The sequence below is a fragment of the Danio aesculapii genome, chromosome 5, assembly GCF_903798145.1.
Source record: "Danio aesculapii chromosome 5, fDanAes4.1, whole genome shotgun sequence".
Classification (NCBI taxonomy): Eukaryota; Metazoa; Chordata; class Actinopteri; order Cypriniformes; family Danionidae; genus Danio; species Danio aesculapii.
Genome location: NC_079439.1, coordinates 22,281,161 through 22,308,888, shown reverse-complemented (window position 1 = coordinate 22,308,888; position 27,728 = coordinate 22,281,161). Strand labels below are relative to the sequence as shown.

At 37.3% G+C, this 27,728-nt stretch overlaps 1 protein-coding gene across 1 annotated transcript in view; it reads right to left on the bottom strand.

Annotated features, from left to right (window-relative positions):
- Positions 1 to 1,310: 1,310 nt before the first annotated feature.
- The window catches only part of arhgap25 (Rho GTPase activating protein 25), a 33,336-nt gene continuing 6,918 nt past the window's right edge, over positions 1,311 to 27,728 (bottom strand). The window contains exons 3-11 of the mRNA XM_056457590.1: positions 26,940 to 27,021; positions 21,472 to 21,585; positions 18,976 to 19,180; positions 17,829 to 17,961; positions 17,673 to 17,746; positions 17,463 to 17,584; positions 14,433 to 14,587; positions 8,263 to 8,861; positions 1,311 to 5,056 (exon numbers count right to left, since the gene is read on the bottom strand). Of these exons, the coding sequence (XP_056313565.1) occupies positions 4,855 to 5,056; positions 8,263 to 8,861; positions 14,433 to 14,587; positions 17,463 to 17,584; positions 17,673 to 17,746; positions 17,829 to 17,961; positions 18,976 to 19,180; positions 21,472 to 21,585; positions 26,940 to 27,021 (1,686 nt within the window). The 3' untranslated portion in view covers positions 1,311 to 4,854. The remainder of the gene's footprint in view (positions 5,057 to 8,262; positions 8,862 to 14,432; positions 14,588 to 17,462; positions 17,585 to 17,672; positions 17,747 to 17,828; positions 17,962 to 18,975; positions 19,181 to 21,471; positions 21,586 to 26,939; positions 27,022 to 27,728) is intronic.

The window sequence follows — 27,728 nt, the reverse complement described above, 5'->3', positions numbered from 1 at the left end:
CATAAAAAACCTTGTTTACTATATTAAACCATGCACTCGAAAAAAAAAATGCTGGGTTCCAACCCACTCTTTAAGATCTCAAAACTCAGGGCTTCAGGTAGTACCTAGTATAGCAAAGTCTACTAAAGGAGGTCAACCCTTCTCATTTATGGCTCACTCTGGAATAGCCTTCCTGATAATGTCAAAGGCTCAGACACTCTTGCAGTTCAAAACTAGATTAGATGAACAGCAGCTACGTTAATTATTCTTTTTATTCTCTATTTTCACCTGGGGATACTTTTTTTCTTTTATCTTGTAGAATACAAAAAAAGAAACTCTGAAGAACTCTGAAGAATGAACACACCTACAGTACATTAAATACAAACTGTTAACTGTTAAGTGTTTAAACATTTGTTAGGTGTGAATCATTTAGACAGTTCGCCCATATTATGTTTAATGATTTGTATTTGTTCTGTTTCAAAGAATTGTTTCATTTAAAAGACAAACAAACGCTACCTTAAATTATAGCATTAAAACATGTTTTTTGTGTAATACAAATGGCACTCTAAAAAAAAATGCTGGGTTCCACACAATCAATATCCGTTATGACAACCTGAAAGAATTATGTTAACTCATTAGTTTTTACAAATTTATGTGGATTGAACATAAAATTAAGTTCAAGAAAAAACCTTAAGAATTGTGTTGCTTTCAGCTAATTTTAAACAAGTAGTTTGAACAAACAGCAAATTCCATTTTGTTCATTGTGGTTAATTTTTATAAAGCTAGGTTTATGTGTATGTGCACGAAATGTTGACCCAGTAACCAGTGGTGTCACATGCTGTAATGTTCACTCTGGCTCTTTTCCTCTTCAGTTAATCTTTCCTGTATAGGAAATACACTTGATGACGGTGTTGTTTATCTTTGAAACTGCCATTACAGCAAGTGCACAAGAGAAACATCTGGTACTGTCCATTGAACAGCCCTACAGAACAAACTGGAATTCATGAATGATCCTGGTCATATACTTAAAATCAACTTGTGGCTCAGTTTCTGTATAATCAAGACAGATCGGAAATAGGAAATTCCTTCCCTATCGTTTAATTATGACAGCTGACAGACACAATGCTATCTGGTCCTCTCTTCCTTACGTAATGCCCCGTGTCTCTTTACCCCTTCCTCTCTCTAAAACACACATGGTCTCTTGAGTGAATACTGATCTGAAAGCATTCTTCCCATTTCTCTCTCACACTCTGTCACGTTTTATCTCTTCTGACACACTATCTCTTTGTGACTGCAACCAGACAACAGAAGTGAAGGTGCAGGAAAGAAAAGCCAGATAAAAGCTGTTTATTTACTGACAGTATTCCGCATTCAGAGCATTTTGTCCTTTTTGCCAAATTGTTCACAGTGTATTACACTCCAGTGATCACATAAATATTACAACTTATATACTTCTGCGCACATTTACAGTTGAAACCAGAAGTTTACATACACCGTATAGAAGGCACATAACCATTTTTTTTTAATGTCAGATGTTAAATTTGACTAAACTTTTTCTCTTTTAGTAAGTTTGGATTACCAAAAAAATTATTTGCTTAATAGCAGAATAATGAGAGAGAGATTTTTTGAGAATTTTTTAATACCTTTTCTTGAAAGTCAAAAGTTTACATAGAATAAGATTACTATGCCTCTGAAAAAGCCCAGATGATGCCGTCAATGTTTTGGAAGTTTCTGATTGGCTAATAGGCAACATTCAAGTTAATTGGAGACACAACTGTAGATTAGTAGTTAATGAAAACCTAAATCACACTACTTCCATGTGTGACCACATGGGGAAATCAAAAGAAATCAGCCAAGACATCAGGAATTGAATTGTGGCCCTCCACAAGTCTGGTTCTTCTTTGGGAAAAATTTCTAGATACCTGAAGTTGCCACGTTCATTGGTTCAAACAATTATACACAAGTGTAAACAGCATGGTAATGACCAGCCATCATATCGCTGACGAAGGAGAAGGATTCTGTTTCGCCAAAGACTATAGACAAAGACTGTAGAATACACAAGAAATGTCACTCGTATACTTTTGAATGGGGAAATGTGTAACTGTTAATATGGCGAATGAAGCACCACCTTCTAGTACATGAGCCAATCAGCGATTGCTGTATGACGAATAAAGCCCACATTCTAGTGCAGGAGCCAATCAGCAATCGCTATAGAATGAGAATTCTCCGGGGCAGTGGCTCAGACCAGACGTGAGTTTCTGCAGATTTTGTGTGATACGAACATTTAGAAATGAAACTAAATAGACAGTTGTTGTTAAATTTTATTGGTTATTCGTAATATGAAATGTAATCTTAAGCTTGGCAAGTAGTTTTGGAAAATTTGATGTTTTCCCATTCAAACAGAATGCCCTAGCATACTGCCCGAGAGCTCTTTCAAAGATGGTCACCGAGTGAAATGACTTTGCTATAAGCTGTCTCATTTCAGAGGCTGTATCCTCCAAAGTATGCAGACTTCAAAGGTGAGTGGATGACCACACAGGCTGAACTGAGCGTTTTGAAATGAGATGATCTAGCCTACAGAGGACAGCTCTCGTCACCAGGTAACCATAACAGCTGCCGTTAATAAGCACTGCTAAAATTTAAAAAGATTTTTTTAAAGTGATTTTAAAACTTATTTTAAGCGATCTGAAGGCATACAGAAGCTGGAAATATATTTCCTTTAATCCATACATGTACACATAAAAATATAAACTGTCTATTAAATCACTCTTTAGTAAGACATGTCATACTCTTTTTGTTTTTTAACGTCTTGAGATATCCAAGTAAAATAAACTAATTCCTACATTTAAACCAGAGTTTTCTTTTAAAAATGTGCTGCCGTTAACAGCATGCAATGAATCTTAGGACATTCGAGGCCGCAAAGGATCCACCGGTTGTGTCCTTCATTATCTGGGAAATGAAGGACGCATTTTGAAGCTGCGTTTGAAGGAGCCTTTAATTTTTTTTAAAATGAGACAGCCTTCGTCGCGCCGCGATGACACAGCGCACTTCGAATGCCTCAATCAGAGGATGCAGTCTCTAAAATGAGACACAGCTATAGAATACACAAGATGTGTCACTTGTATATATTTGAATGGGGAAAAGTGTAACTGTCAATTTGCCGACTGAAGCCAGTGCAGGAGCCAATCAGTGATCACTTTAGAATGACAATTCTCCGGGGGAGGGGCTCGGACTAGATTTTGTGTAATACAAATGTTTAGAAACAAAACCAAATAGACAGTTGTTGTTTAAGTTAATTGGTTATTCGTAATATGAAATGTAATTGTAAACTTGACAAATAGTTTTGGAGAATTTGATGTTTCCCTATTCAAATAGAATGCCTGAGCATACTGCCCGAGAGGTGTTTCAAAGATGGCCGCCGAGTGAAATGACTTGCCTTAAAGGGACTTTGGTTTCACAGATATGAACATGCTATGGTGCGAACTGTGTGTATCAACTCCAGAACAAATCAAAATGATGCTGGCTGAAGCTGGTAAGAGAGTTTCATTATCCACATTGAAACGAGTCCTGTACTGACAGTACTGAAAGGCCACTCAGCAAGAAAGAAGCCGTTACTCCAAAAGCATCATAAAAAAGCCATATTACAATTTGTAAAAATCACACTGGGAAAAAGACTTTAATTTTTGAGACATGTTCTGTGGTCTGATGGAACTAAATTTGAACTGTTTGGCAATAAAGACCAGCTTTACATTTGGAGGACAAAGGGGGAAGCTTACAAGCCTAGGAACACCATCCCAACTGTGAAGTATGGGGGTGGCAGCATCATAGTGTGGGGGTGTTTTGCTGCAGGAGGAACTGGTGCACGTCACAGAATAGATACAGAATAGAATAGCAACATCTAGAGACATCAGCCAGGAAAGCTTGGCCACAAATGGGTCTTCCAAATAGACCATGCCCCTAAGCATACTGCCAAATTAGTTAAAATGTGCTTTAAGGATGACAAAGTGAATGTTTTAGAGTGGCCATCACAAAGCCCTGATCTCAATCCTATAGAAAATTTGTGTGTTGAAAAAGCGTGTGCAAGCAAGACAGCCTACAAATCTGACTCCGTTACACCAGTTCTGTCAGGACGAATGGGCCAAAATTCCAGCAAATTACTGTGAGAAGCTTGTGGAAGGATACCCAAAATGTTTGACCCAAGTTATACAATTTAAAGCTAAAAAATACAAAAAAAAATGTATGTAAACTTTTGACTGTTGAGAAATTAATAAAAAAAAAAAATCCCAAATAAAAAATTCTCTTGTTATTCTGGCATTCAGCAAATGTAAATCATTTTGTTAATCCTAACGGTCCTAAAATAGTATAGGTTTAGTATGATTTAACATCAGACATTTTTTTAATGGTTATGTGTCTATTTTAAGAGTGTATGTAAACTTCTGGTTTCAACCGTATGCTTGATTGTGTATATTATATGTATTATATATATACATATCACTTATTTACTTCAAAATTTCTATTAACAAGTTAATGTGTAAAAGATACCCTTTGGAATTAAATATTTATAAACCCATTAAATATTCTTTATAAAATCTCTACTGTTCAGTCCAATACTGCATCACTTCAGAGTTCACATCTTGCCTTCTTACAGAGCACAATCCCATTGTGAATAGAATAACGATCAAATCTGTCATTTCTGTTCATAAGGTGTCATTTACTGTAGCGTCTTTACTGGATATGGACATTACCATCTGTCTTTGACCTTTTATTTTGAATGTTCTGTGTGGAAATTGCTGGAGATATCCAGATTGCTGATCTTGTTCTGCACAGAAATGTCACACAGGACTGAGCTGGTACTTTGTTCATTAAACAGTCTCACTATGAGGGTCCAGCAGTCGGTCTGTTGAGGAACTCCTGGATCTCTCTGTTCAGCTGCTGGTTGCGTGTAAGAGCTTCATCCCTGCTGTGCTCTGCATTGCGCAGTAAGATTTCTAATGCAGATTTAGAGCGCCGCTCAGCCTCTAGTGCTGCCTGCAACTCTGCCACTGTAGCACTCAGCTCTTTGTTCTTCTGCTGGAGACTGAAGTCAGAAACATGTGTTAATTGACATGTTTGCAATTTTGTTTTGTTTTTTGCCACAATTTTTTAAACCACGGTGCATTAAATTGGTCAAAAGTAGCAGAAATGACATTCATAAGATTTTCTGTTTTTCCTGTAATGCTTTTAAATGTTCTATTCTTCAAAGAATCCTAAAAACTAAACCTTCAAAGGTGATAATAATACATGTTTCAAGAGTTCACACTTAGCTCACTTCTGATTATAAAGCGTGTTTGGCATGCAGTCCCGTGAGAGAGCCCTGAGCTCATAAGATCCTCGAGCCCAGGGCTCCCTCCCGTTTGCAGGGCGAGAGGGAAGTTTGAGCTCAAGTAGGTCTCAAGAACTCCCCTGCTGCTTGAATCTAGGGTGCATTTAGGGAATGCTATGAAGATATAACTTCTTACTAGGAGCACGTCGATTGTGCAGATTTGGATCAGTCAATTAACTTAAGTTGTATGTTTTTGGATGGTGGGAGGAAACTGGGGGACCCGGGGGAAACCCACACGAGCACTAGGATAACATGTGAACTCCGCACAGAAAAGTTGATTGGCCTGGTAAAGACTAGAACCAATGACGTTCTTGCTGTGGGTCAACAGTACTAACCACTGGGCCACCGTGCCACTTATCAAGGAAAGGAGGAGTAGGGAAGGCAGGGGGATTTTTCCAAACGAAGATGACTATGGTATGAAACTTAGGTTATTTATTGAGACCTCGGAATTGTCTGATTAGTGAACAATAAATTAAATAATGCAGGACCAGCCTTGATCAATCATATGTACATGATCCTCTTAAAATTCATTTATAAATAAACTTCATTTCTCGAGCACAAATTAACATAATTAAATTAACTGATTTTTTCATAATATGTCATTAGTTTCATTGTGTAAAATTTGTGTAATGTGTTTATTTATCATTAATTATACATTGTCATACTTTTTGGCTTTTAATTTTGTTTTTGAAATAAAGGTTTGTAATGCTATAATACACCTCAAAACCAGTTGGTAAAATGGTATATAGTTTATTAATTCATTTAATTTATTGACTTTCCATTGGCTGAGTATCTTTATTCATCAAGGGTCAACAGAGCAGAATGAACCACCAACTTATCCAGCTTATGTTTTACACAGCGTATACCATTCCAGCTGCAATCCAGTACTGGGAAACATCCATACACATTCTCAAGCACATACACTATACATTTAGTTTATTCAATTCACCTATACTGCATGTCTTTGGACTGTGGGGGAAACCGGAGGAGCCAGCTCTAACCACCTAAGCCACCGTGTCGCTGTAATTAGTTTATAATACTTTTAAAAGTTCTCTATATTTGTCAGATTATATTACCAAAAGTATAATCATGCTATTTATGGTTTTGTGGTCCAAAACCTTAAAAAGCATGATTATACTTTTGGCAGTGGCCAAAATACATTGTATGGGTAAAAATTAGTATTTGTTTTATTATACAAATCAATATTAATATAAAATATTAAGCATAAATATATTTTGTAAATGTCCTACTGTGAATATATCACGACTTATTTTTTGATTAGTAATATGCATTCCTCTGGCCTTAAGCAAGGCACCAATCCCCTGAACTGCTTCTGATGACTGCTCTGGGTGTGCATTAATAGTCTGTCTGTGTCTGTCTGTCTGTCTGTCTGTGTGTGTGTCTGTGTCTGTGTGTGTCTGTCTGTCTGTCTGTGTGTGCGTGCACACTTGAGTGGGTTAAATGCAGACTACAAATTCCGAGTATGGGTCACTGTACTAGGCCACGTCACAACATCCCTTCCGTTTCCTTCCTTAATCTGAGAAAGCAATTGTATCAAAATGTAGATTTCCCTTTTCTATAAAACTCAAATTTAAAAAACTGCACACATGACTTGTTTTGTGGTCCAGGGTCACATACGGTATGAAAAAAAAATTTACAAAAGAAGAACTTGCTGAAAAAAACTGGATGGACCATACAATGAGCAGTATAATGACACTACTGTTTTCAGCATATTTGGACATCATAATATAAAATTGAATTAAGTTTGTATGTGCAGCCGAGGCCAGCTAAACAGTGTAAAATATCTGTAAATTAGCAGTTTTCTGTAATTTATGACTCATGTTTTTATATTGCCCTTTATGCTTTTGAATTGCATAATTGTGGGCGGGCATCATAGTGGCACAGTGGATCGCTGGTTCGAACCTCACCTGGGTCAGTTGGCATTTCTGTGTGGAGTTAGCATGTTCAACCCCGTGTTCACGTGGGTTTCCTCCAGGTGCTGCGGTTTCCCCCAAAGTTCAAAGACATGCGCTATAGGTGAATTGGGTAAGCTAAATTGTCCATAGTGTATGTGTGTAAATGAGAGTGTATGGGTGTTTCCCAGTGATGGGTTGCAGCTGGAAGGGCATCCGCTGCATAAAACATATGCTGGATAAGTTGGCGGTTAATTCCGCTGTGGCGACCCCTGATTAATAAAGGGACTAAGCTGAAAAGAAAATGAATGAACGAATGAATGAATTGCATTATGGGACCTTGATTTTTCCTCCAACAACTTTTAACCTAAAAAAAGTTTGAAAAAGTGACTTAGTAACATTTTTAATAGTTTAAGATGATTTATTGTCTGGGTTGGTGATGTATATTATGGTGTCATACACATAATATTATTTCAGACTACTAAAATGTCAATAAAAGTCACTTTGTTAAACTGTAGAGTTGAATTTTCAGCATCAAAAGTTGACAGAGCAGAAATCAAGGTCCCATAATACAATTCACAACTGTAAATTGTGATTCACACTTGTGAATCACAAAAATAAGGAAACTGTTATTTAACAGATATTCATTACAGTGCAGTGAAGTGCTCTACAAGTAAACCTCACTCACTCACATCTCAAAAGCTGCTCTAGTGACAGATGCTAGAGTAATATGTAATATGCACTTCTAACCCACCCGTCCTACACCACCCACTTACTCCTAGCTAGGTGGTGTAGAACCAGTGGGTTACAAATACATAATGTTAATTTTCATTTCTGAAAAAATCTGTATTGTTTACAGAGGTAAAACAAATTCAGGTGACTTGACTAGATAGTATTTTACCACCTTGCATGTAAAAAAAAATGTCTCTGAAGGAAGTTTGTTCAAATGCCTGACCCCGCTTCTTAACGCAAGGAAAATAATTAGCACAGATATATTTTGAGGCATACCTGTTGATGATGCTGGTTGAGTCTGTGTTTTCTGGTTGTACTGTACTGCTTGTTGGTTGAGCAGGCGCTGCTGGTTTCTCTTTACTCAAAGCTGCTGGACTCAATACTATTCTTGGCTGGGGTGTGGGCACAGGCGCGGTGTTCTGTGCCTGTGCTTTTGGGGCATCTATCTGTTTGACTACAACATCACTACCTGTCTTACTCGAGTCTACGTTGTCTTTGTCCTTCTGTCCTTTTTCCTCTTTTTCATTTTCACTTTTCTGCACTCCAGAAAACAGTGTGACTTTCTGCAGGTCGAGGAGCTTAAAGATGTCCTCAGATAATGTTTTTTCATCATTCTCATTAAAGCTCTCTGGGAACCTGCTCCAGCGATCCCAAGCAGGCTCACGGGCTATTCTAGCTACCGGTGGACAACCTAAACTGGGTAGAGTTTGTGTCCGCTTTCTGGGGCTCTCTGTCCATGTGTCCGTTGTGGCTGAAAGCTCAGTGGGAGAAAGAGTTGCGCTTTCTGACTCAGATGACCATAGTTCTTTCCTCTGCTCTTCAGGGGTGTCCACTTCTTCTTCCTCAGGTGATTCAGACAGGGAGGACACCTCACACTGTAAGATATAGAAAAGATATGCAATCAGATAAAACACACAGATGTGGAAGTAACAAGTGTGTGTGTGCATCTACTCTCAATTTCAATAAAAAATGTACAGCTATTTTGATCTCTTGATTTTTTTTAAAGATAAATGACAATACATTATAAGTAATGTTTTGTAAACAAATTTCGGGAGGAGCACGCGCAGATGTATCAGCATTAAATATGTCATTGACAATTATTCAATCAGTTTTTGACCAAACCCCTATATTTACCAAAGCTTTCCTACCTGCAGTATCTCACGACATTAGCATCCCTCCACCACCTTGACATCTCACCTCTAAAGCATTACATACCCGGGGGGAGTGTTCTGGTGCCGGGCTAGATACTTCGCTCGAATCCCAACTTCTCTCTATTCCCTGATAAGGGGAATAGTTGGGGTGTCTTCCGAGTCGGGGTGTCTTCCCCGAGCTCAGAGCCCTCCCTCCGGACAGCACGCCAAATACGCTTTATTCCTAAACTTCTGTAAGTGTGAACTCGTGAAATAATGTATAAATAATAATAAAACAATACCATGTAACTGCTTCGATTTTCTGAAGAACACATGGAAAATGCTAAATAATAAAAAGGGCTAGTTTTATCTGACACTGAAACTGATATTTTTTTAAAACTTTAATGCATTTATTATTTCTGAGAAGTAGTATTGTTTTCTTTTCTACTACAGCAAGAATGCATTAAATTGATGAAGTGACAGTCAAGACATTTTTAATGTTTCAAAAGGTTTCTATTACAATCAATTTTCTAGGAAAAAACATATATAATAGCTTCTAGAAAAATAATAAAAGCTTTATAAGAAGCAAATCAGCTTCAGCAAAAATCAGCAAAATCAGCAAATCAGCTTCTTACTTTCAAATCTTACTTTCTGAATGATCACATGACTTGATGCTGAAACTTGATATCACAAAAATAAGTGGATAAAATATACTTAAAATGTTTTTTTTAAGTTTGAAGTTATTCATTTGTCAACATTATTGTTTTCCTGCACCTTTTATTATATGGTGTGAGATTTTTTTAAATATACTTTTTGTTTAATCAAAACATACCAACTAAAAACTATTAACTTTAATATATGTATTATTTCTGAGAATAAATACAAATTTGTATAAAAAGCTTTAAATAGACAAGGTGAGTAGTATTATTATCTTTTTTTTTAAGTAGTACTACAACAAGAATGCATTAAACTGATAAAGTCACAGTCATTTATAATGTTACAAAAAGTTTCTATTACAATCCAATTTCTGAGAAACAATATATATAATAGTTTCTACAAAAATAATAAATGCTTCTTAAGAAGCAAATCAGCATATTCTTATGATTTCTGAATGAACGCATGACTGATGCTGAAAATTGACATCACAGAAATAAATAATGTTTTTAAATATACTGAAAAAAGTATAGTTATTCATTACTCAACATTATGGTTTCACTGCACCTTTTACTAACCAGTGTGAGATTTTTAATATATTCTATTTCATAAAAACATATCAACCAAAAAGTATTTCCTTTAAAACATTAATTATTTCTCAGAATAAATACAAATTTGTATTTGAAATCTATAGACTCTAGCTTTTAACAGTCAAGGTGGGAAATAATAATATTTCCTTTTAAAAACACTTTGTACTACAGCAAGAAAGCATTAAATTGATGAAGTGGCAGTAAAGACATTTATAATTTTATAAATGACAAAAGGTTTCTTTACAATCAAAATTCCTTGAAAAAAAAAAAATAATAATAATAATAATAATAAAATAAAAAATAAAAAAATGTATAGAGTTATTCATCGCTACAAGACGCGCAAGCGTGGGAAGCGAGCCGGCGCGCTCGTCAGGCTAAGACAGCGCGGCTTCAGAACGGCGCTGCCCAGCATTCACCTGGCGAATCTCCGCTCTCTTCCTAACAAAATGGACGAACTACTTCTGCTCACATGCAAAAACAAGAACTTTAACAACTCTGCTGTCCTGTGTTTCACGGAAACCTGGCTAAACGAAGCCATTCCGGACAGCGCATTAAACCTACCGGACTTTCAGCTGTACAGAGCAGATCGCGATACGGAGTCAACGGGCAAAACGCGCGGTGGTGGGACATGCTTTTACATCAACAGAAGGTGGTGTACGGATGTAACTGTGTTAAAGAAGATGTGCTGTCCTGATGTGGAAGTGCTTTTCATTAACTGTAAGCCGTTTTATTCACCAAGAGAGTTTTCCTCGTTCATTCTCGTCTGTGTTTACATTCCACCGCAAGCACACGTGAGTACTGCGCTGCAACAGCTGGCTGATCTGATCACAGAGACAGAACAACAACACCCGGACTCTGCTTTTATCATACTTGGGGACTTTAATCAGGCAAAACTCACACATGAGCTGCCTAAATTCAAACAGCACATTACATGCCCCACCAGAGGCAATAAAATTTTGGACCATTGCTACACCACAATAAAGGATGCATATCGCTCCGTCGCCAGAGCAGCTCTAGGACTCTCCGATCACTGCCTGGTTCATCTTATACCAACTTACAGACAAAAACTTAAAACTACTAAGCCAGTATTAAGGACTGTCAAGAGATGGACCAACGACACAGAGCAGGTCTTACAAGCCTGTTTTGAATGCACTGACTGGGATGTTTTTGAAGCTGCAGCCACAGATCTGGACGAGCTCACAGAGACTGTAACATCATACATCAGTTTCTGTGAGGAGTTATGCATCCCTACCAGGACCTACTTGTCATTTAACAATGATAAACCATGGTTCACACCAAAACTCAGACAGCTTCGTCAGGCCAAAGAGGATGCTTACAGGAGTGGTGACAGGATCCTGTACAATCGGGCCAGGAACACATTGACAAAGGAGATTGGTGTGGCTAAGAAAAGCTATGCCAAAAAGCTGCAAAACCAGTTTTCAGCTAACGACCCTGCATCAGTGTGGAGAGGCTTAAAAGATTTCACTAATTACAAGACACCGTCCCCCAGTATCGACAGCAATAAACATATTGCAAACGAGCTGAATATGTTCTACTGTAGGTTTGACACCTATGACCAGACACCTCACACCCGCCCGGACCATCTCCCTACACAGCCATCAACACCACATCAACACAGCCCGGACCATCGCCCTACACGGCCATCAATACCACATCAACACAGCCCGGACCATCTCCCTACACAGCCATCAACACCACATCAACACAGCCCGGACCATCGCCCTACAGAGCCATCAACACCTCCAGCCATCTTCCTCTCCCCCCCCTGCTCTTCAGATCAGTGAGGAAAATGTGCGTCAGATCTTCAGTAAACAGAAGAGAAGGAAAGCACCAGGGCCAGATGGTGTCTCACCAGCCTGTCTGAGAACCTGCGCTGACCAGCTGGCTCCCATTTTCTCCCATATCTTCAATAGATCACTGGAACAGCGCAAAGTTCCATCCTGCTTTAAGCGCTCCACCATCATCCCAATCCCGAAGAAGCCAAAGATCACAGGACTCAATGACTACAGACCTGTGGCCTTAACATCTGTGGCCATGAAGTCATTCGAAAGACTGGTGCTAGCATATCTGAAGGACATCACTGGACCCCTGCTGGACCCCCTGCAGTTCGCCTATAGAGCAAACCGATCTGTGGATGATGCAGTCAACATGGGACTGCATTATACCCTACAACATCTGGACAAACCAGGGAACTACGCAAGGATTCTGTTTGTGGACTTCAGTTCTGCCTTTAACACCATCGTCCCATCACTGCTTGAGTACAAACTGGCCCAGCTCTCTGTTCCTAGCTCTGTCTGTCAATGGATCACCAGCTTTCTGACAGATAGACAGCAGCTAGTCAGAATGGGCAAAATCACATCCGACAGCCGCACCATCAGCACTGGTGCCCCCCAGGGATGTGTTCTTTCTCCACTGCTCTTCTCCCTGTACACCAACGACTGCACTGCAAAAGACCCCTCCATCAAACTCATTAAGTTTGCAGACGACACTACTGTTATCGGCCTCATCCAGAACGGTGACGAGTCTGCATACAGACAGGAGGTGGAGCGGCTGGCGTTATGGTGCAGATACAACAACCTGGAGCTGAACACGCTCAAAACAGTGGAGATGATAGTGGACTTCAGGAGAAACCCCCCTGCACTCCCCCCACTCACCATCATGAACAGCACTGTGGCTGCAGTAGAGTCATTCAGGTTCCTGGGCACCACCATCTCTCAGGATCTGAAGTGGGACACTCATATAGACTCTATTGTGAAGAAAGCCCAGCAGAGACTGTACTTCCTTCGTCAGCTGAGGAAGTTCAACCTGCCACAGGAGCTGCTCGTACAGTTCTACTCAGCTGTCATCCAATCCATCCTCTGCACTTCAATCACCGTCTGGTTCGGCTCAGCTGCCAAAACTGACCTCCGTAGACTACAGCGAATAGTCCGGACTGCTGAACGAATCACTGGCACTACCCTTCCTACACTTCAAGAACTGTACTCTTCCAGAGTGAGTAAAAGGGCTCGCAAAATCACTCTGGACGCCTCACACCCAGCACACTACCTGTTCGAACTGTTACCGTCTGGTCGGCGCTTCAGAGCACCGAGCACAAAAACAGCCAGACACAGGAAAAGTTTCTTTCCTCAGGCTGTCTACCTTATGAACAGTTAAATATTCCCCTACTGTGCAATAAATATGTGCAATACTTTCTCATACGCACTTGTACACAGCACCTTATATCAATATACAATGCAATACTTTCTACATTCGCACTTGTACACAGCACCTTATAACCTGTATATTTATAACAATCTGTACACACAACTCAACATCCAGGTTTCTTCACTAACCGCATCTGTTTAATGTTCATCATTTTTTATTATTATTATTTTATTTTTTCAGATTATTTTGTGTTGTCACTTGTCACTTTATGTACACTGGAAGCTTCTGTAGCCAAAACAAATTCCTTGTGTGTGTGAAGCACACTTGGCAATAAAACCGATTCTGATTCTGATTCTGATTCTGATTACTCAACATTATTGTTTTACTGCACCTTTTAATAACTAGTGTGAGGAAATATATATGTGTTTATTTTATTTAATAAAAACATACCAACCAAAAGTATTATACATTCATTCATTCATTTTCCTTTCAGCTTAGTCCCTTTAATTTATCAATGAACCACCAACTTATCCAGGATATGTTTTACGCAACGGATACCTTTCCAGTCGCAACCCAGTACTGGGAAACACCCATACAAACCCATTCATACACATACACTATGGCTAATTTAGTTTATTCAATTCACCTATACCGCAAGTCTTTGAACTTGTGGGGGAAACCGGAGCACCCGGAGGAAACCAAAGCGAACACGGGGACAACATGCAAAAATCCACACAGAAATGCCAACTGACCCAGCCGAGGCTTGATCCAGCAACCTTCTTACTGTGAGTGCTAACCACTGAGCCACCATGCTGCCCAGTATTATACATATTTAACAATTTACATAGATTTGTATAATTAAAGTATTCTCCAGGTCTCCACATAATTTTACAATAAACAGGAATACCTCTGCAGACTCCCATCCCACAAAACTGTTGCTGGTCTTCTTGCTCTTGTTCTTTCTGCTGGGAAGTGGAGAAGGCTTCATGTCTTTGGAAGGTGGGAAAAGCAGCTCATGGTGTCTGATCATAACTGTCATCACTTTCTGTATCATGGGAGTTCCTGTGTATGCGGTGAGAACATTGATCATTACCACTATAACGTGTTAACCAATAACACCTTACAACATCACATTCACATGTTTGTGCAGTTCCATTTCAATGGTCTATGAATGCATGTTTTCCTGTTATCGTATTTTGTGTTGAAACAGGAAGTTGGAGTGAAGCAAGTTAAACAACAAAATATCATCTTTAGTTTAAAACATACACCCAGCTGATCATTTTAGATTATTTTATTGTACAAAATACTAATACTGTAAGCAAGAATTTGTGTATCATTTTACCAGAAAAGACTGTAATAATGTACTGCTTTTATGCTATAGACTTACTGGCCACTTTATTAGGTGTGGTACAATATGGCTGTTGGTGCTATTTCAGAAACCTTTGATTTACTGGGATTTTCATGCACAACCATCTCTAGGGTATATAAACAATTGCACGAAAAATAGAAAATTCCAGTAAGTGGCATTTCTGCGAACAAATATACCTTGATGCCAGAGATAAGAGAAAGACAGACAAGACAACCACTACATACAAACAACATCCTTGAATACCAGTGGTGTAAAATGACAAATTTAAAATAATCTAATGAGAGCTTTTTCTTAGAAATTACTTTACCAAGTAGTTTTTTAAATGTGTACTTTTATTTGAGTACATTTTAAGAGCTACATCGATACTTTTACTGTGCTATTTTCCTCACTTTGCAGTAAATACTTCATTTATTTATTTTCTACAGAGATCGGTTAAGTGCTGTAGAACTGCCATAAAATCAAATCGCATAGAAAAATCGCATCTGTCAGACAGGCCTCAAAACAAAAACATTTCATAAATGCAGTTTAGACATGTACAGTGTGGAAGCATTAAGTGTCTAAGAAGATGCAAAGTCATAACACATGATAACTGAGGACTGTTTAGACCAGGGGTTCCCAACCAGTGTGTTGCGACCCTGTTGATTAGTTTTGACCCAGTTCAGAGTTTCTACCTGGCCACAAGAATGCAAAATTACTCCCACTTTATTGTGATTTATCCATTAAGGAACCAATATCCACAACAGTATATGTGAATATTGCAGACTGAAGGCAAATACGTTGTTCTCCAATAACAGAATTTGAAACAAATCTAAATGTTTTCTGATAGGGTATGAACACCGGGACAGCAATTGGCATCTATTTGTGCTGTTTAGCAGCATATTTTCAATGTGGGGTGCAGTGCCCGTCTTTATTCGATTTAGTTACTACAGCACGAGTGGAAAACAAGCATCTCTTTCTCTATAATGGGGAGTTGTATTAGTTTGTTGTTGCATGAATTTGTGATATAGACTTAATTTCACATAAATATCAATTAAATATTCACATCTCTTAACACTACCCCCTGATCTGCAAAAAATTAATACAAACATCAGTCCGTGCTACGAAAAAGATTGCAGATCCCTGGTTAGGACTACTTGCAGTACATGTCACTGATGAAGAATATGAGAATGCCCATTGTATGGTGAAATAACTAAATAATAACTAAATGCAATTTGAAAACGTAACATTCTGTAGTGCATGTATTTTATTAGTGGCGCATGAGCTTGGTTTGCAGCTTCAAATGCTGAACACTCTTAGCTTGTAGGTCAGGGTTTAAAGTGCATTCACGCATCACCACAGGTAGACTTCCCCATTCACAGATTATTGCTCCACCCGCTTAACTTATCAACCTGCTTTCTGTTGGCTTATTATAAGTACATACATTAATGTAATGTGATTTCATGTTAAATTAATCTCACATTTTAAATTTATAGTGAATGACTGGAAAATAATTTAACTTTAACTTAGAAACACACTTAAAAGAAAATGGCACTGATGTAAGCTACATTTTTAATTTGCAGGATATAAGGTGGAATAATTTTCACAGTGTAATTCTCACCACTCTTCAGTACTTTTAGAAATAGTATTTAGAAAAGGTGCTTTTACTCTATGGTACTTTTACCTGGGTACTTTCAGTGTTCTTTAAACCACTGCTGTATACATAAAACATCAAACATTGAAGCAGATGAGCTACGGCAGCAGAATATGAACACACCTAATGTCAATCCAGTAGAGCACCACTGGAATGTGCTAGAGATTCACATAAAATCTTCAGTGACTGTGTGATGTGGTCATATCAATATGGATGAAAGTCTTTGATGAATGTTTTCAGCATCTTGCTTAGCCTAAATAAAGGCAGTACTTGCAAAATGTACCTAATAGGGAGACCATACGTCCTCTTTTTCCCAGACTTGTCTACTATTTGGGACTAAAAAAATGTGTTCGACCAGGAGGATTTCAAAATCTCGCTAAAATGTCAGTGAATCTGTTTTTGCTTTCTACAACTGTCAATAATTTTATTATTTTTGGCCTTAGTTTTATCTATCTCTTATTCCACACCTTGTTGCAGGCCACCATTGGTCTGCTTTAAACATACACAAACACTGGCCACTGCATCTCAATCAAGGCAACAGCCAAAAGAGAGAGCAGGACCTTTTACCTGCCAGTGGGTGTCAGGTGGCATATGGCTCTTAAATAGCGTGTAAGTACTAATAAAATAGTGAATTTTATTTATTTATTTATTTTATTTTATATAGTGTTTCTTTTTTATATGATCAATGTCTTATAAAAGGCGTTGAATGCGTAACATTTTTTACAAAGTAGTTTTTTTTTATTTTATTTTTAAGAGTCAAAAGTTGAATGGAAAGGTTGTTATTACTTTACGTATTCCTGTTCAGTAACATAGTTTCATGGTTTGTTCAAGTGCAGGTATTTTACAGCTCAAATAAGCAATTTAATCTATGAGTAACCTTAAGCCATGTCTGTTAAACTGGGGAATAATGTTTTATCCATTTTAGGATGATAACTGACCTTTCATCATACTAATAGCATCCTCAACTTGTGGTTTGAACAAGTTCACTCCCATCACTGTGGCCAAATTCTCAACACTCATCTTATTCACCTTTGAGTTTTGCTGGACCTCAAAAAGGAATCTGCAATAACAAACATGGCCATACGTCATACGAGGCAGATTATACTGTTATCAGTGCAATTTTTTTACACTGTTGTAGTGTTTCATACCTGCAGATGTAACTCAGGAGGTTGTAGTTCACTTTTGGCAGTAAGCTGATTTGTTTCTCCAGCTTCTCTTTGCCCTGGGATTGATCAGATTAAATGCAGTTAGTCGTAGAATCAACACTCATCTGAAAGATATTGTTTTGTGAAGGTGATTCTCACAGCTGCAGTGGTGGCGTCCAGCATCAGAGTGCTGTCAAGAAAGTCCTGATATTGAGTCCAGGGCACAACGGGTTCAGGAAGCTCTCTCAGGTACAGCTTGAGTAAGGATGCCACCGTGTGGACATCAGTGTCACTGCACCCAAGAAGATATGAACTAATTTTTAATTTGATATTGATGTCTATGAACCTTGTTTTAGTCAGAATATATGTTCGCGTTTAAGAATGCAGTGGTTTGATATCTGATGTGCATGTGTTGAATGGCAAGATCTTTGTTAGTCAGGACAGGATGTGGCTCAGCCACAGATCAATGCATAGAAGGTTCCTCTGAAACACTCTGCATTTGTATCTCCCTCTCAATCATTTTACCTATGCACCATTCGTTCTTATGCTTTTACATGTCACTCTCTCTCTCTCTCTCTCTCTCTCTCTCTCTCTCTCTCTCTCTCTCTCCCTTGTTCAGATCTAGATCAAACTTTTTGGGTCAAACCCTTTACCTATGCTACTTCCTCTTAAAAGCTGTCTGCATTGTGTTTCACCATAAATGGTCATGTAGAGTGTGGTTATCCACATAAAAGCCCCATTCTCATGCAAGCTTTAAAAAAACATTGCAAAAATAGAAGACTGGAAACACTGGTCATCTGACATAAAAATAAATGTGTGAAATCTTTTAGAAGATGGTGATTGTTTCTTGATTTCTTGTTAGAGATTTATTCAATAATTTTATTTGTGTAATTTCTTCTTCAGCAGGGAGGTCGAATCCAACAATATTTAAAACAAATAAACAGTCAAATACTAAAATATTATAAGCAGATAAACAGTCATAGAAATAAACTAATGGGGAAAAGAACAATGAAACTAGGTCAAACTGAATGGGGCAAGAAAATGGTACAAGAAATCCATAACTGTAATAGCAGTGTACAAGACATTACATATTATCATGAGAATGATAATATGCATACTTCATATGCAATATGAAGGTACTTATCAAATATATGCTTCCTTTTAAACTTCCTCCTTATTAAAGAATCCAGATTATACAGAAATAAGACAATTGTTTTCAATATTGATCTAAAACAGCACATTAGAACCTGCAAATTAGAAGGATTATGTGACACTGAAGACTGCAGTAATAAATATTGAACTTTACCTGGGGAATGAGGGTCTTTCTCCAGCGTCAAAAGCTTCTCTGAACTGCTTGACCTGGTTGTCCTGTCCTGGCAGGCGAAAGATGCCCTCCTCAACCAGACCATGCTCTCTGATGAATTCAGCACACTTTTCTACCAGGATGGGCACCAGACGAGCCCCAAATTTCCTCTCATACACCATGATGTCTGAAAGACTTTTTCCGAATACTTTAAAGAAAGAAACAACCGTTTTATTGCTTTGCATTGGTGGTCTATGGATACATAATACTGCATTTTACATAAACCCCTGGTTTCATAGACAAGGCTTAGCCCTAAAAGGTGCAACATAGACTTTGTTTATAAATTCAGTGTTCAGACAGACAGCACTTAAAAACAACATGGCTGCCTGTGGTGGGAAAACTCTCAGGTAAACATTTGGAGTTAACTTTTTCTTTTAAAGTTAAGTGTTAGCTAATCACGTGTATGCATATTTGTTTTATTAAATTTGGACATTATTTATAATTTATCTCTAAATGTTTGTATCTCAGGGAATACATCAACCCTCTTAGGGTTAAGTCTATAAAAAAGTCAAAACCTAGTCCCAGACTAAAAAGTTTTTTTCAGACAAAAGAAACTGGCATGGACTGATCTTAATATTACCCAGTGACTTTGTTTTGGATGGATACCAGTAATGTTTTTTCTAAGGAAATTATTTTGAAAAAGACTTAAATGTCCTAACAGAACTATAGACTAATCCTGGCTTAGTCTAAGTCCTGTTTGTGAAACCAGACTATAGTGTATTACAACATAGCCAAGCTATAGAAAACAAGATGATATTTACATTAGAGATGCACAGATATATTTGAAACTGATAACCGATATATAGTCCAATAAAATATAATCATCTCTAAGCCTAATTAGGAAAACAAAATGGTTTATTTTATGTTAAACTTGAACTGCAAGAACTATATTTTTCTTTATTTAATTTTTTTTACAAAACCATTGAACAAATTGCAATACAGATGTCCTATGATTTTCATTGAAAAACTTGTATACTGCTTGTGCTTTCTTCTTCTTAAAAAAAAACCTCTGATGTGCATGTTTGCTGGGTATGAAGTTATGTCATATGAAACACATCTGAATTTATATAATATCCAGCGAAAATATCCCATCATTTTAAATATTAGGCCAGAAAACTGGGCCAAAATAAAAACATTAAAAATTATTGGATGGTACGGCTTTTTTGGATGGTACGGACATGTTGTCAATATTTTGTGCACACCTAATTTACATATCAAAATTTATTATAAACTGTGCTGACAAACATGTATTTTAGGCTGGTCCAACTAATTTAAACTCATATTAAGGTGTATAGTAAACAAACTGGAGATTCACTAAAATGTAAGGTTCAGTTACAGCCAATATAATTAAGCATTAGTTACAGTGAATTTGCTCACTGATTTGATAGATGAGGGATTTTCATTGAATCATATTACAGTATAGTGTATTACAGTATATTGTATATAATGTATTATAGCATAAATCCATGTGAACCGCAAGTTGCTGAGATTTTTATTTCAGTGTGTTGATGTTCTTCCATCACTTAAAAAAAAAAAAATCAGTTCATTAACTTGCTCAGATCAATTGTTCATCTTAAGAATAACAATGTGCCCTAGCAAATTAAACATTGTACATTTTGATTTTACACAGATTTGAACAATTCAGACATTTATGCACTCAAACACAAGTGAAAAAGAGTTAATCCCATGCACTCTTAATATCCGCTTGTTAAGACATGATGTATTGAATTGGTTTCTGGGTCCAAGCCGCTACTCAGTTGAATTAAGTAACATTTTGTTAATGACCACACATTAAAGTGAATCTCTTATAAAAGCATGGTGTACACAGCAGTCTCTGGACTTGCTGCAACACACACAAAAATATTTATTATTTTCTGATTTTACAAAATCAAAACTGATAACAAAATTTAATCTCTTTCTGGCCATCTGATTTTCAAAAGTATAATATCACTTTGTAAACATTTATTATTACCATCTGTTGACCCTCCCTGTAAAGTTTGGTAGAACGCTTGGACCTGGAAGCTGTTTCCCGTAACATCACACTTAACAAGCAGATACATTTTGTGCATAGATTTTTCAAAGGTTTTGCCCCTATTTATAAAAACACATATTGGAGTGTGTTTTAGATCCAAATAAAATATTAAGTGTGAGAGAGAACAGGAATATTTTAGAACAGCGTTTCTCAACCACGTTCCTGGAGGACCACCAACACTGCATGTTTTGGATGTCTCCTTTGTCTGTCACGCCAATTACAGGTCTTTCAGTCTCTGCTAATGAGCTGATGATCTGAATCAGGTGTGTTTGGTTAAGGAGACTTGGAAAATGTGCAGAGCTGGTGGTCCACCAGGAACGTGGTTGACAAACACTATTAGAACCTGCTCAATCAATAATAAACAATACAAACTGTATGACGTTTTTTGTGTGATGAACAAACGATACCTCCATTGGAGCGTGACCCTATGGCCTTGCGGATGCAGCGCACCCACTCCTCCATCTCACTCTGACTGGTTGCCATGAGAACATAAGCATCACGTTCCCGATCCGTACTGCTACCTGCAGCATCACAGAAACAACAACTTTTATTAACTTTACCCTGAAAATATAGGAGTCCAAGAGAATGTAAACACTGTATTAATAACAAACACTGATATACTCACTCTATAGTGATAAGGAAACAGACAGTTCACACACAAATGAACATTTACTCACTCTTAAGTGATTTCAACCTTTATTTGGTGAACTAAAAATAAATATTTTGATGAATGTTAGAACCTGGTAGCCATTGACATCCATAGAAAGACAAAAATATTGTGGAAGTCAATTACTTCTGGTTTCCAGCACTGTTCAAAATTTATTTTGTGTTGAGCTGACGAAAGAAGCTCAAAGAGGTTTGGAACAAGTGGAGGGTTGTGAGTAAATAATGAAAGAAGTAAAATACTCGGATGAACTTTCCCTTTAAGGGCTTTGAAAATAATTAACCCAGGGTCATTGTATTCAGGATTCACAATGTCCAAGAAAATTTTCATATTTAAAGTGTCTCATTCTCATATTACTCCCAGGTAGCAAAGAATTCTGGCCCAGATTTGGCATAAAGCTGGCACAGCAGGCATTCGTCTGGCACTGGTTAGACTTGGGCCAGATGTAAAATGTAGTATTTGGCCCAGATGTTAAAATAGATATGTGGGGCACATAAGCCTGTCTTGACCCATATTTAAGATACATTTAAATTGTTTTTGAGTAAAGAAAAAAATTCTACCATCAGGTTGTTTTGAGAAAAAGCATGCCCATAGTGTGCCTAAAGCGCAATGCTTCATGGGTTTGTCAATTTCATTGCAATCGTGACACATCAACATATCTGGCCCAGTTCAGTCCCAGTTATGAGTTATTAACTTGGCTGTGACTTGACTCAGATATGGTCCTTGTTTGGCCCTTGTCTGGAAGTCAGACTTGGTCCAATCATGTACCATAATTCACTGCGGCATGTGGGCCAAGCAAAACCTGATAGTGTTGGCCAAAGCTGGGCCAGAGAAATTTTGTTATGTGGGTTCCTAAACAGTTATATACTGCTATACTGAATCCTTTTTCCTTGAATTGACTTTTCTGACTATTAAAGTAAGAATGAGGTTTCCTATTTAATCCTGTTGGCAGGTTTTCGAAGAGATATTTATTTTCAAATAATAAATGTTTATGTGATTGTCCAAAGTATGTGAACATGAGGCACACGACTCACACGAGGCGCACGAGGCAGTCAACTGATACAGTAGGTTTGGCAACACAATGCAAGGTTAACAGCACAGAAGCTCCAGATCAAGGTGCTGAACATGCTAAATTACAAGCATGAATAGCCGCATTTCCACTGTCGGGTCAGTGCGAGCCAAGGCTTTTATCGGGCCGGGCCGTGCCATGCCAATAGCCCGGAAACATAAGCAGTGAGGCTGAAATCATGTCGCGTTTCATTGTCACAGTCAGGTTAGTAGCTTGCAGCACATCACACAAACCCCACCCCCAGAACGTCCCCTGAATCAAACATCACACAATCCGCCTAGTTCAGCGGGAATTAGGCAGGTAGATAAAGCACACCATTGCATCATCAGGAAACGACTAAAATGAAGACAACCGAAACAAACAAATGACACATTACTGTACAGCATTACATTATATGTCTATATGCACAGGCCTTTGTTTCCTTTACCCACAGTTAAAAACTGTGTTTAGACCACCAATCAATAAATAAATCAAATAAATTTATGCAGTTCAAAATACCTCACATGCAGAAAATTGAACATTAATAGTAGTAATAACACAAATAAAAGCATAAAAAAATAAAAAATAGACAATACTAAAACTAAAAAAAAGAAAAAACATAATATGAAAGGTCAGAATAAATAAAGACCACAATATAGATTAATATGTTATTAATTAGGGTTTAAAATTGAATATTTTCTGAACTCACTTACTCCAGGTTATTTCAGAGGCAAGGATTGAATCACTGAATTTCTTGGTTCTACTTTTTTTTTAGATAACAAGAGTGACTGAAAGTCTGTCAAGTTTCATACACCGAAAGCATTTTTGACAGATAGTCTAGAGGAAACCATGCCATGGCTTATAAACTAATAAAAGACTGGCTGCAGCTATTTGCACCAAATACTGTAGCAATGTGATGCTAAATTAAAAATAGCATGTTTTAATTCTATTTACAGCACATACAAAAAGAGATAGATGTAAGTGCCAATATCAATTAAAGACCAAGTGAAAATAGCATTATGCTATTTATTTATAGATATATTTTATTTAAGTCCATGATTTTTCCTGTAGAATTGGGCTAATAAATAACCATACTGCAGGTTGTTTTTAATGTTGTTGTTGTAATTAAAATTTGACATATTGCATCAATTACATTATTATGGTTGTGTTTAAATATTTTACTGTAACAGCTATATTCTACCAATGATAAAAACCATGCTAGAATGATGAAACAAGTTTAGCACATGTTTGGTAGGTGCTACGAGACCCTATGTGCGGCTGTTTCTATTTCCACGATAATATATTAGGAGTCTCCAAGGATCCTTGCTAAAAAATAATTCATCAATTACAGTTTAATTAGAAATATCTTGATATTTAATTTGTATCGACCTGCAATTAGAGGGTTACAAAGTTAGTATTAGCGCTACTGTAAAAGGTCTGGGTGTTATATTAGACAGCAACTTAACTTTTAAAAATCATATCTCCAATGTGACAAAATCCACCTTCTTTCATCTGAAAAATATCGCTGAGTTACAAAGTATGCTATCCCTTTCAGTGTGCTTTCACACCTGCCTTACTTAGTTCAGTTGAATCGCACTAGAGTTCGTCTTCCCTCTTGGTGCGGTTAGTTTGGGCAGGTGTAAATGTAGCAATTGTACTCGAGTGCGCACCAAAAGTGGACCGAAAATACGTAGCGAGACCTCTTTGAAGAGTTGGTCTCGGTACGCTTTCAAACGAACCCTGGAGCAGTTCGTTTGTGGTGAGAATATGATCCGAACTAAAACAGACCCAACCGCAAAAAGTACTGCGCCTTTTTGGACTAATCCAGCTGCCGTATGCCGATGCGCTGTGCATTATGAAATGTGGAGGAAAAATGCATTAAAACATTGTTTTCCAGCCGCAGCCGCACTTCATTCTCGAAATGTATAGTTTGTCTAAAGTGATGTATACAAATTATATGGTATACTATGAGCAGTCAGCGCAGTCGTGCCTCCATAGTCAAAAGCGACATTTTGTCAACAGGTGTTTGATTACTTGCGGAAGTTCTATTGGCATTTTCCCAAATGTGAATTCTGACCAATCGAAAAGCAGTTTAGAAAATATGTTCAACAACATCTGGCCAATGAGTGATGTGGATTTTGTCAGATGACTGCATTTTAGTTCTTTTCAACTGGTTCGGACCAAAGCCAGCAGTGTGGTGTGAAAACGACCCAAAGACGCCAGAAAATGCTACAATGTATCCTTTATTGCCCTAGGTCCGGACCAAATAAAGCAAACTACAGATATGAAAGCACCCTCAGATGCAGAAAAGCCAGTTCATGCTTTTATGACTTGTAGGCACATGCTTTTATAATCTAGCTCCTGTTTATCAAACCAACCTTCTGTCTCGATACAATCTAACCCGCTCTTTAAGATCTCAAAAGTCAGGGCTTCTGGTAGTACCTAGAATAGCAAAGTCGAGTAAAGGAGGTCGAGCCTTCTCATTTATGGCTCCTAAACTCTGGAATAGCCTTCCAGACAACGTCCAAGGCTCAGACACACTCTCGCAGTTCAAAACTAGATTAAAGACCTATCTTTTTAGTAAAGCAAACACTCAGTGCATCACATAACGGTATGATGCATGAATTTGCTCCACACAGATGAGCGGGCTTGACAACCACCTGTAAGACACACTCCTCCTGAGTTAATGCACCAGACATTTTGTTTGAAACTCTCATATGCTTTACATGTTTGTTTTTATGTCTGTTCATATAACTGCTATTTTCATTTCTAACTTTCATTTTTGCATCTTGTTTAAATACACTATTCACAGCAGCTACGCTAATTATTTTCTTTATTTTCTATTTCCACCTGGAGCTATTCAACCCAAGGCTCCTAGAGATTATGCAATGCCACTGATGTGATCCAAGACCTGTGAAGAAATGATGCCAAGGTATCCATAATCCTGGACCAGGCCTTATCCTGAGCAGATGCTGTGGTGGTCATGGAGGAGCGGAGAGCATGAGACTGATTCCTGAAAGACCACAGTGAAAGACGAGTTTCTGCAGTGATCCCATGGGACAGCCTGAACACCCACCGGTGACCTTATAACACCTGCAGTTCTCCACGATGGACGTCCAGTGTTCTCCAGCCTCCGGTGCCTAGACTGCAGCTTTGCACAAAATGTTTGGCCAGAGGAAAAATAGTCGTGCCCAACTGAGCCCGGTTTCTCTCTAGGTTTTTTTCCTTCACTTCGTCAATAGGTGAAGTTTGTTTCTAGCTGCTGTCACCACTGGCTTGCTTGGTTTGGATTTGTGGAGCTGCACATTGATGGATTTGCTCTTCAGTGTTTGGATTTTTCTCCACAAAAGTTTCTCCACAGTGAAATTTAAACCACACTGAACGGAACTAAACTGAACTTTGACTCTGAAAACTGGACTGACACTGTTTCAATTTACTAAAACGTCTATGTTAAGCTGCTTTGACACAATCTACATTGTAAAAGCGCTATAGAAATAAACATGAATTGAATTGATTTGAATCTTGATGTTAATTTCAGATTTTTAAAATACCTTTATTTTAAAATTAATTTAACAAGTTTAGAGTTTGGAGAATATCTGCCAGAGTTATTCTGCATTTGCCTGTCCATTATGTTTTTAGGAATACGGGACATGGCAGTCACATGAAAAACACAATGCCAGCTTTGCTGTCAACCTTGAAGTACAGTAAATTGAAGCAATGAATTGGTCATGTTGTGAGGCTTGGCATTATTGGAATAGTTTTGTTGCATAAACCAGGCAACCTTGTATCAGTATAAATAAGAATATTATCAAATTGATGCTGCCATTTGTGATGATAATGCCTATCCAAATTAAATACCCAATTAAGAGTTTTGTTACAATTTTTTAAAGTTTTAATCATTTTTATTAAAAATAAACATCTTTGCAATCTGTAATAATTCATAAATTATATATTTTTTTAATTAGTAGGAAAGGTGCAGTAACCTTTGCAACGATTTTAAAATAAGTGTAATGTGATCTCTCCTTTTGTTCTTTGTACTCCGTGCTCTCAGTTTAGTTCAAGTATATTTAGTTTAGGTGTCAGTTTCTCTCCACGTTTTGTTTGGGGTTTAGCATAGAGTGAAAAGCCCTTTTTGTGTGACAGAAGTAAATCAATAGACTCACCTGGGATAATCTCAAACAGGAATTTATCGTCTGCATTTGATGGCAGCTCATTAACTTGGCATGAGAATAAAGGTATAGTTCCCTGTGATCAAAAACACAATAGTTACAGAAATGTCTGATTAAAACTCAGGGGTTATTTAATATTCTAAATATAATAATAATAATAATAATAATAATAATAATAATAATAATAATAATAATAATAATAATAATAACTAGCCGAATAACTAAAATAAATAATTTTTTGATCATTATTTTATTGATTTTGATGGCATACAGTGAGATTAAAAAGTGTGAAACTACACTTAAAATTTATCATTCGAAATACAATTTAAACCTAAGAATAAAAATGAAATAAAATCAAATCAAATCAAATAAAATCAAATAATAAAATAAAATGAATAAATAAATAAAAATCTATGGGTGTAAATAAAATGAAATTTCCTTTTAGGTCATTATTATGTTACTAGTTTTGATACCATAAAACTAGTCTGAGACCACATTTCTAAATATTTCTAAATAATGCAATTAATTGAGACTACACTTAAATCTAGAGTTAAAGATATTTTCCAAACCTGTAAAAACAAAAAAAAAATATCAAAATATTTGAAGAAAGTAAATCTATGATGTAAAAACAAATAGTGAATATTTAACATAATTGATAACTTGATCACATGACCATATTTTAATTGAAACATTTTAAAGTTGACTTAAATATTACTACTTTTAGTTTAGCTAATTGACAAACATTTATTTTAAATATTGCATGTTATTAAAACCCCCAAGATA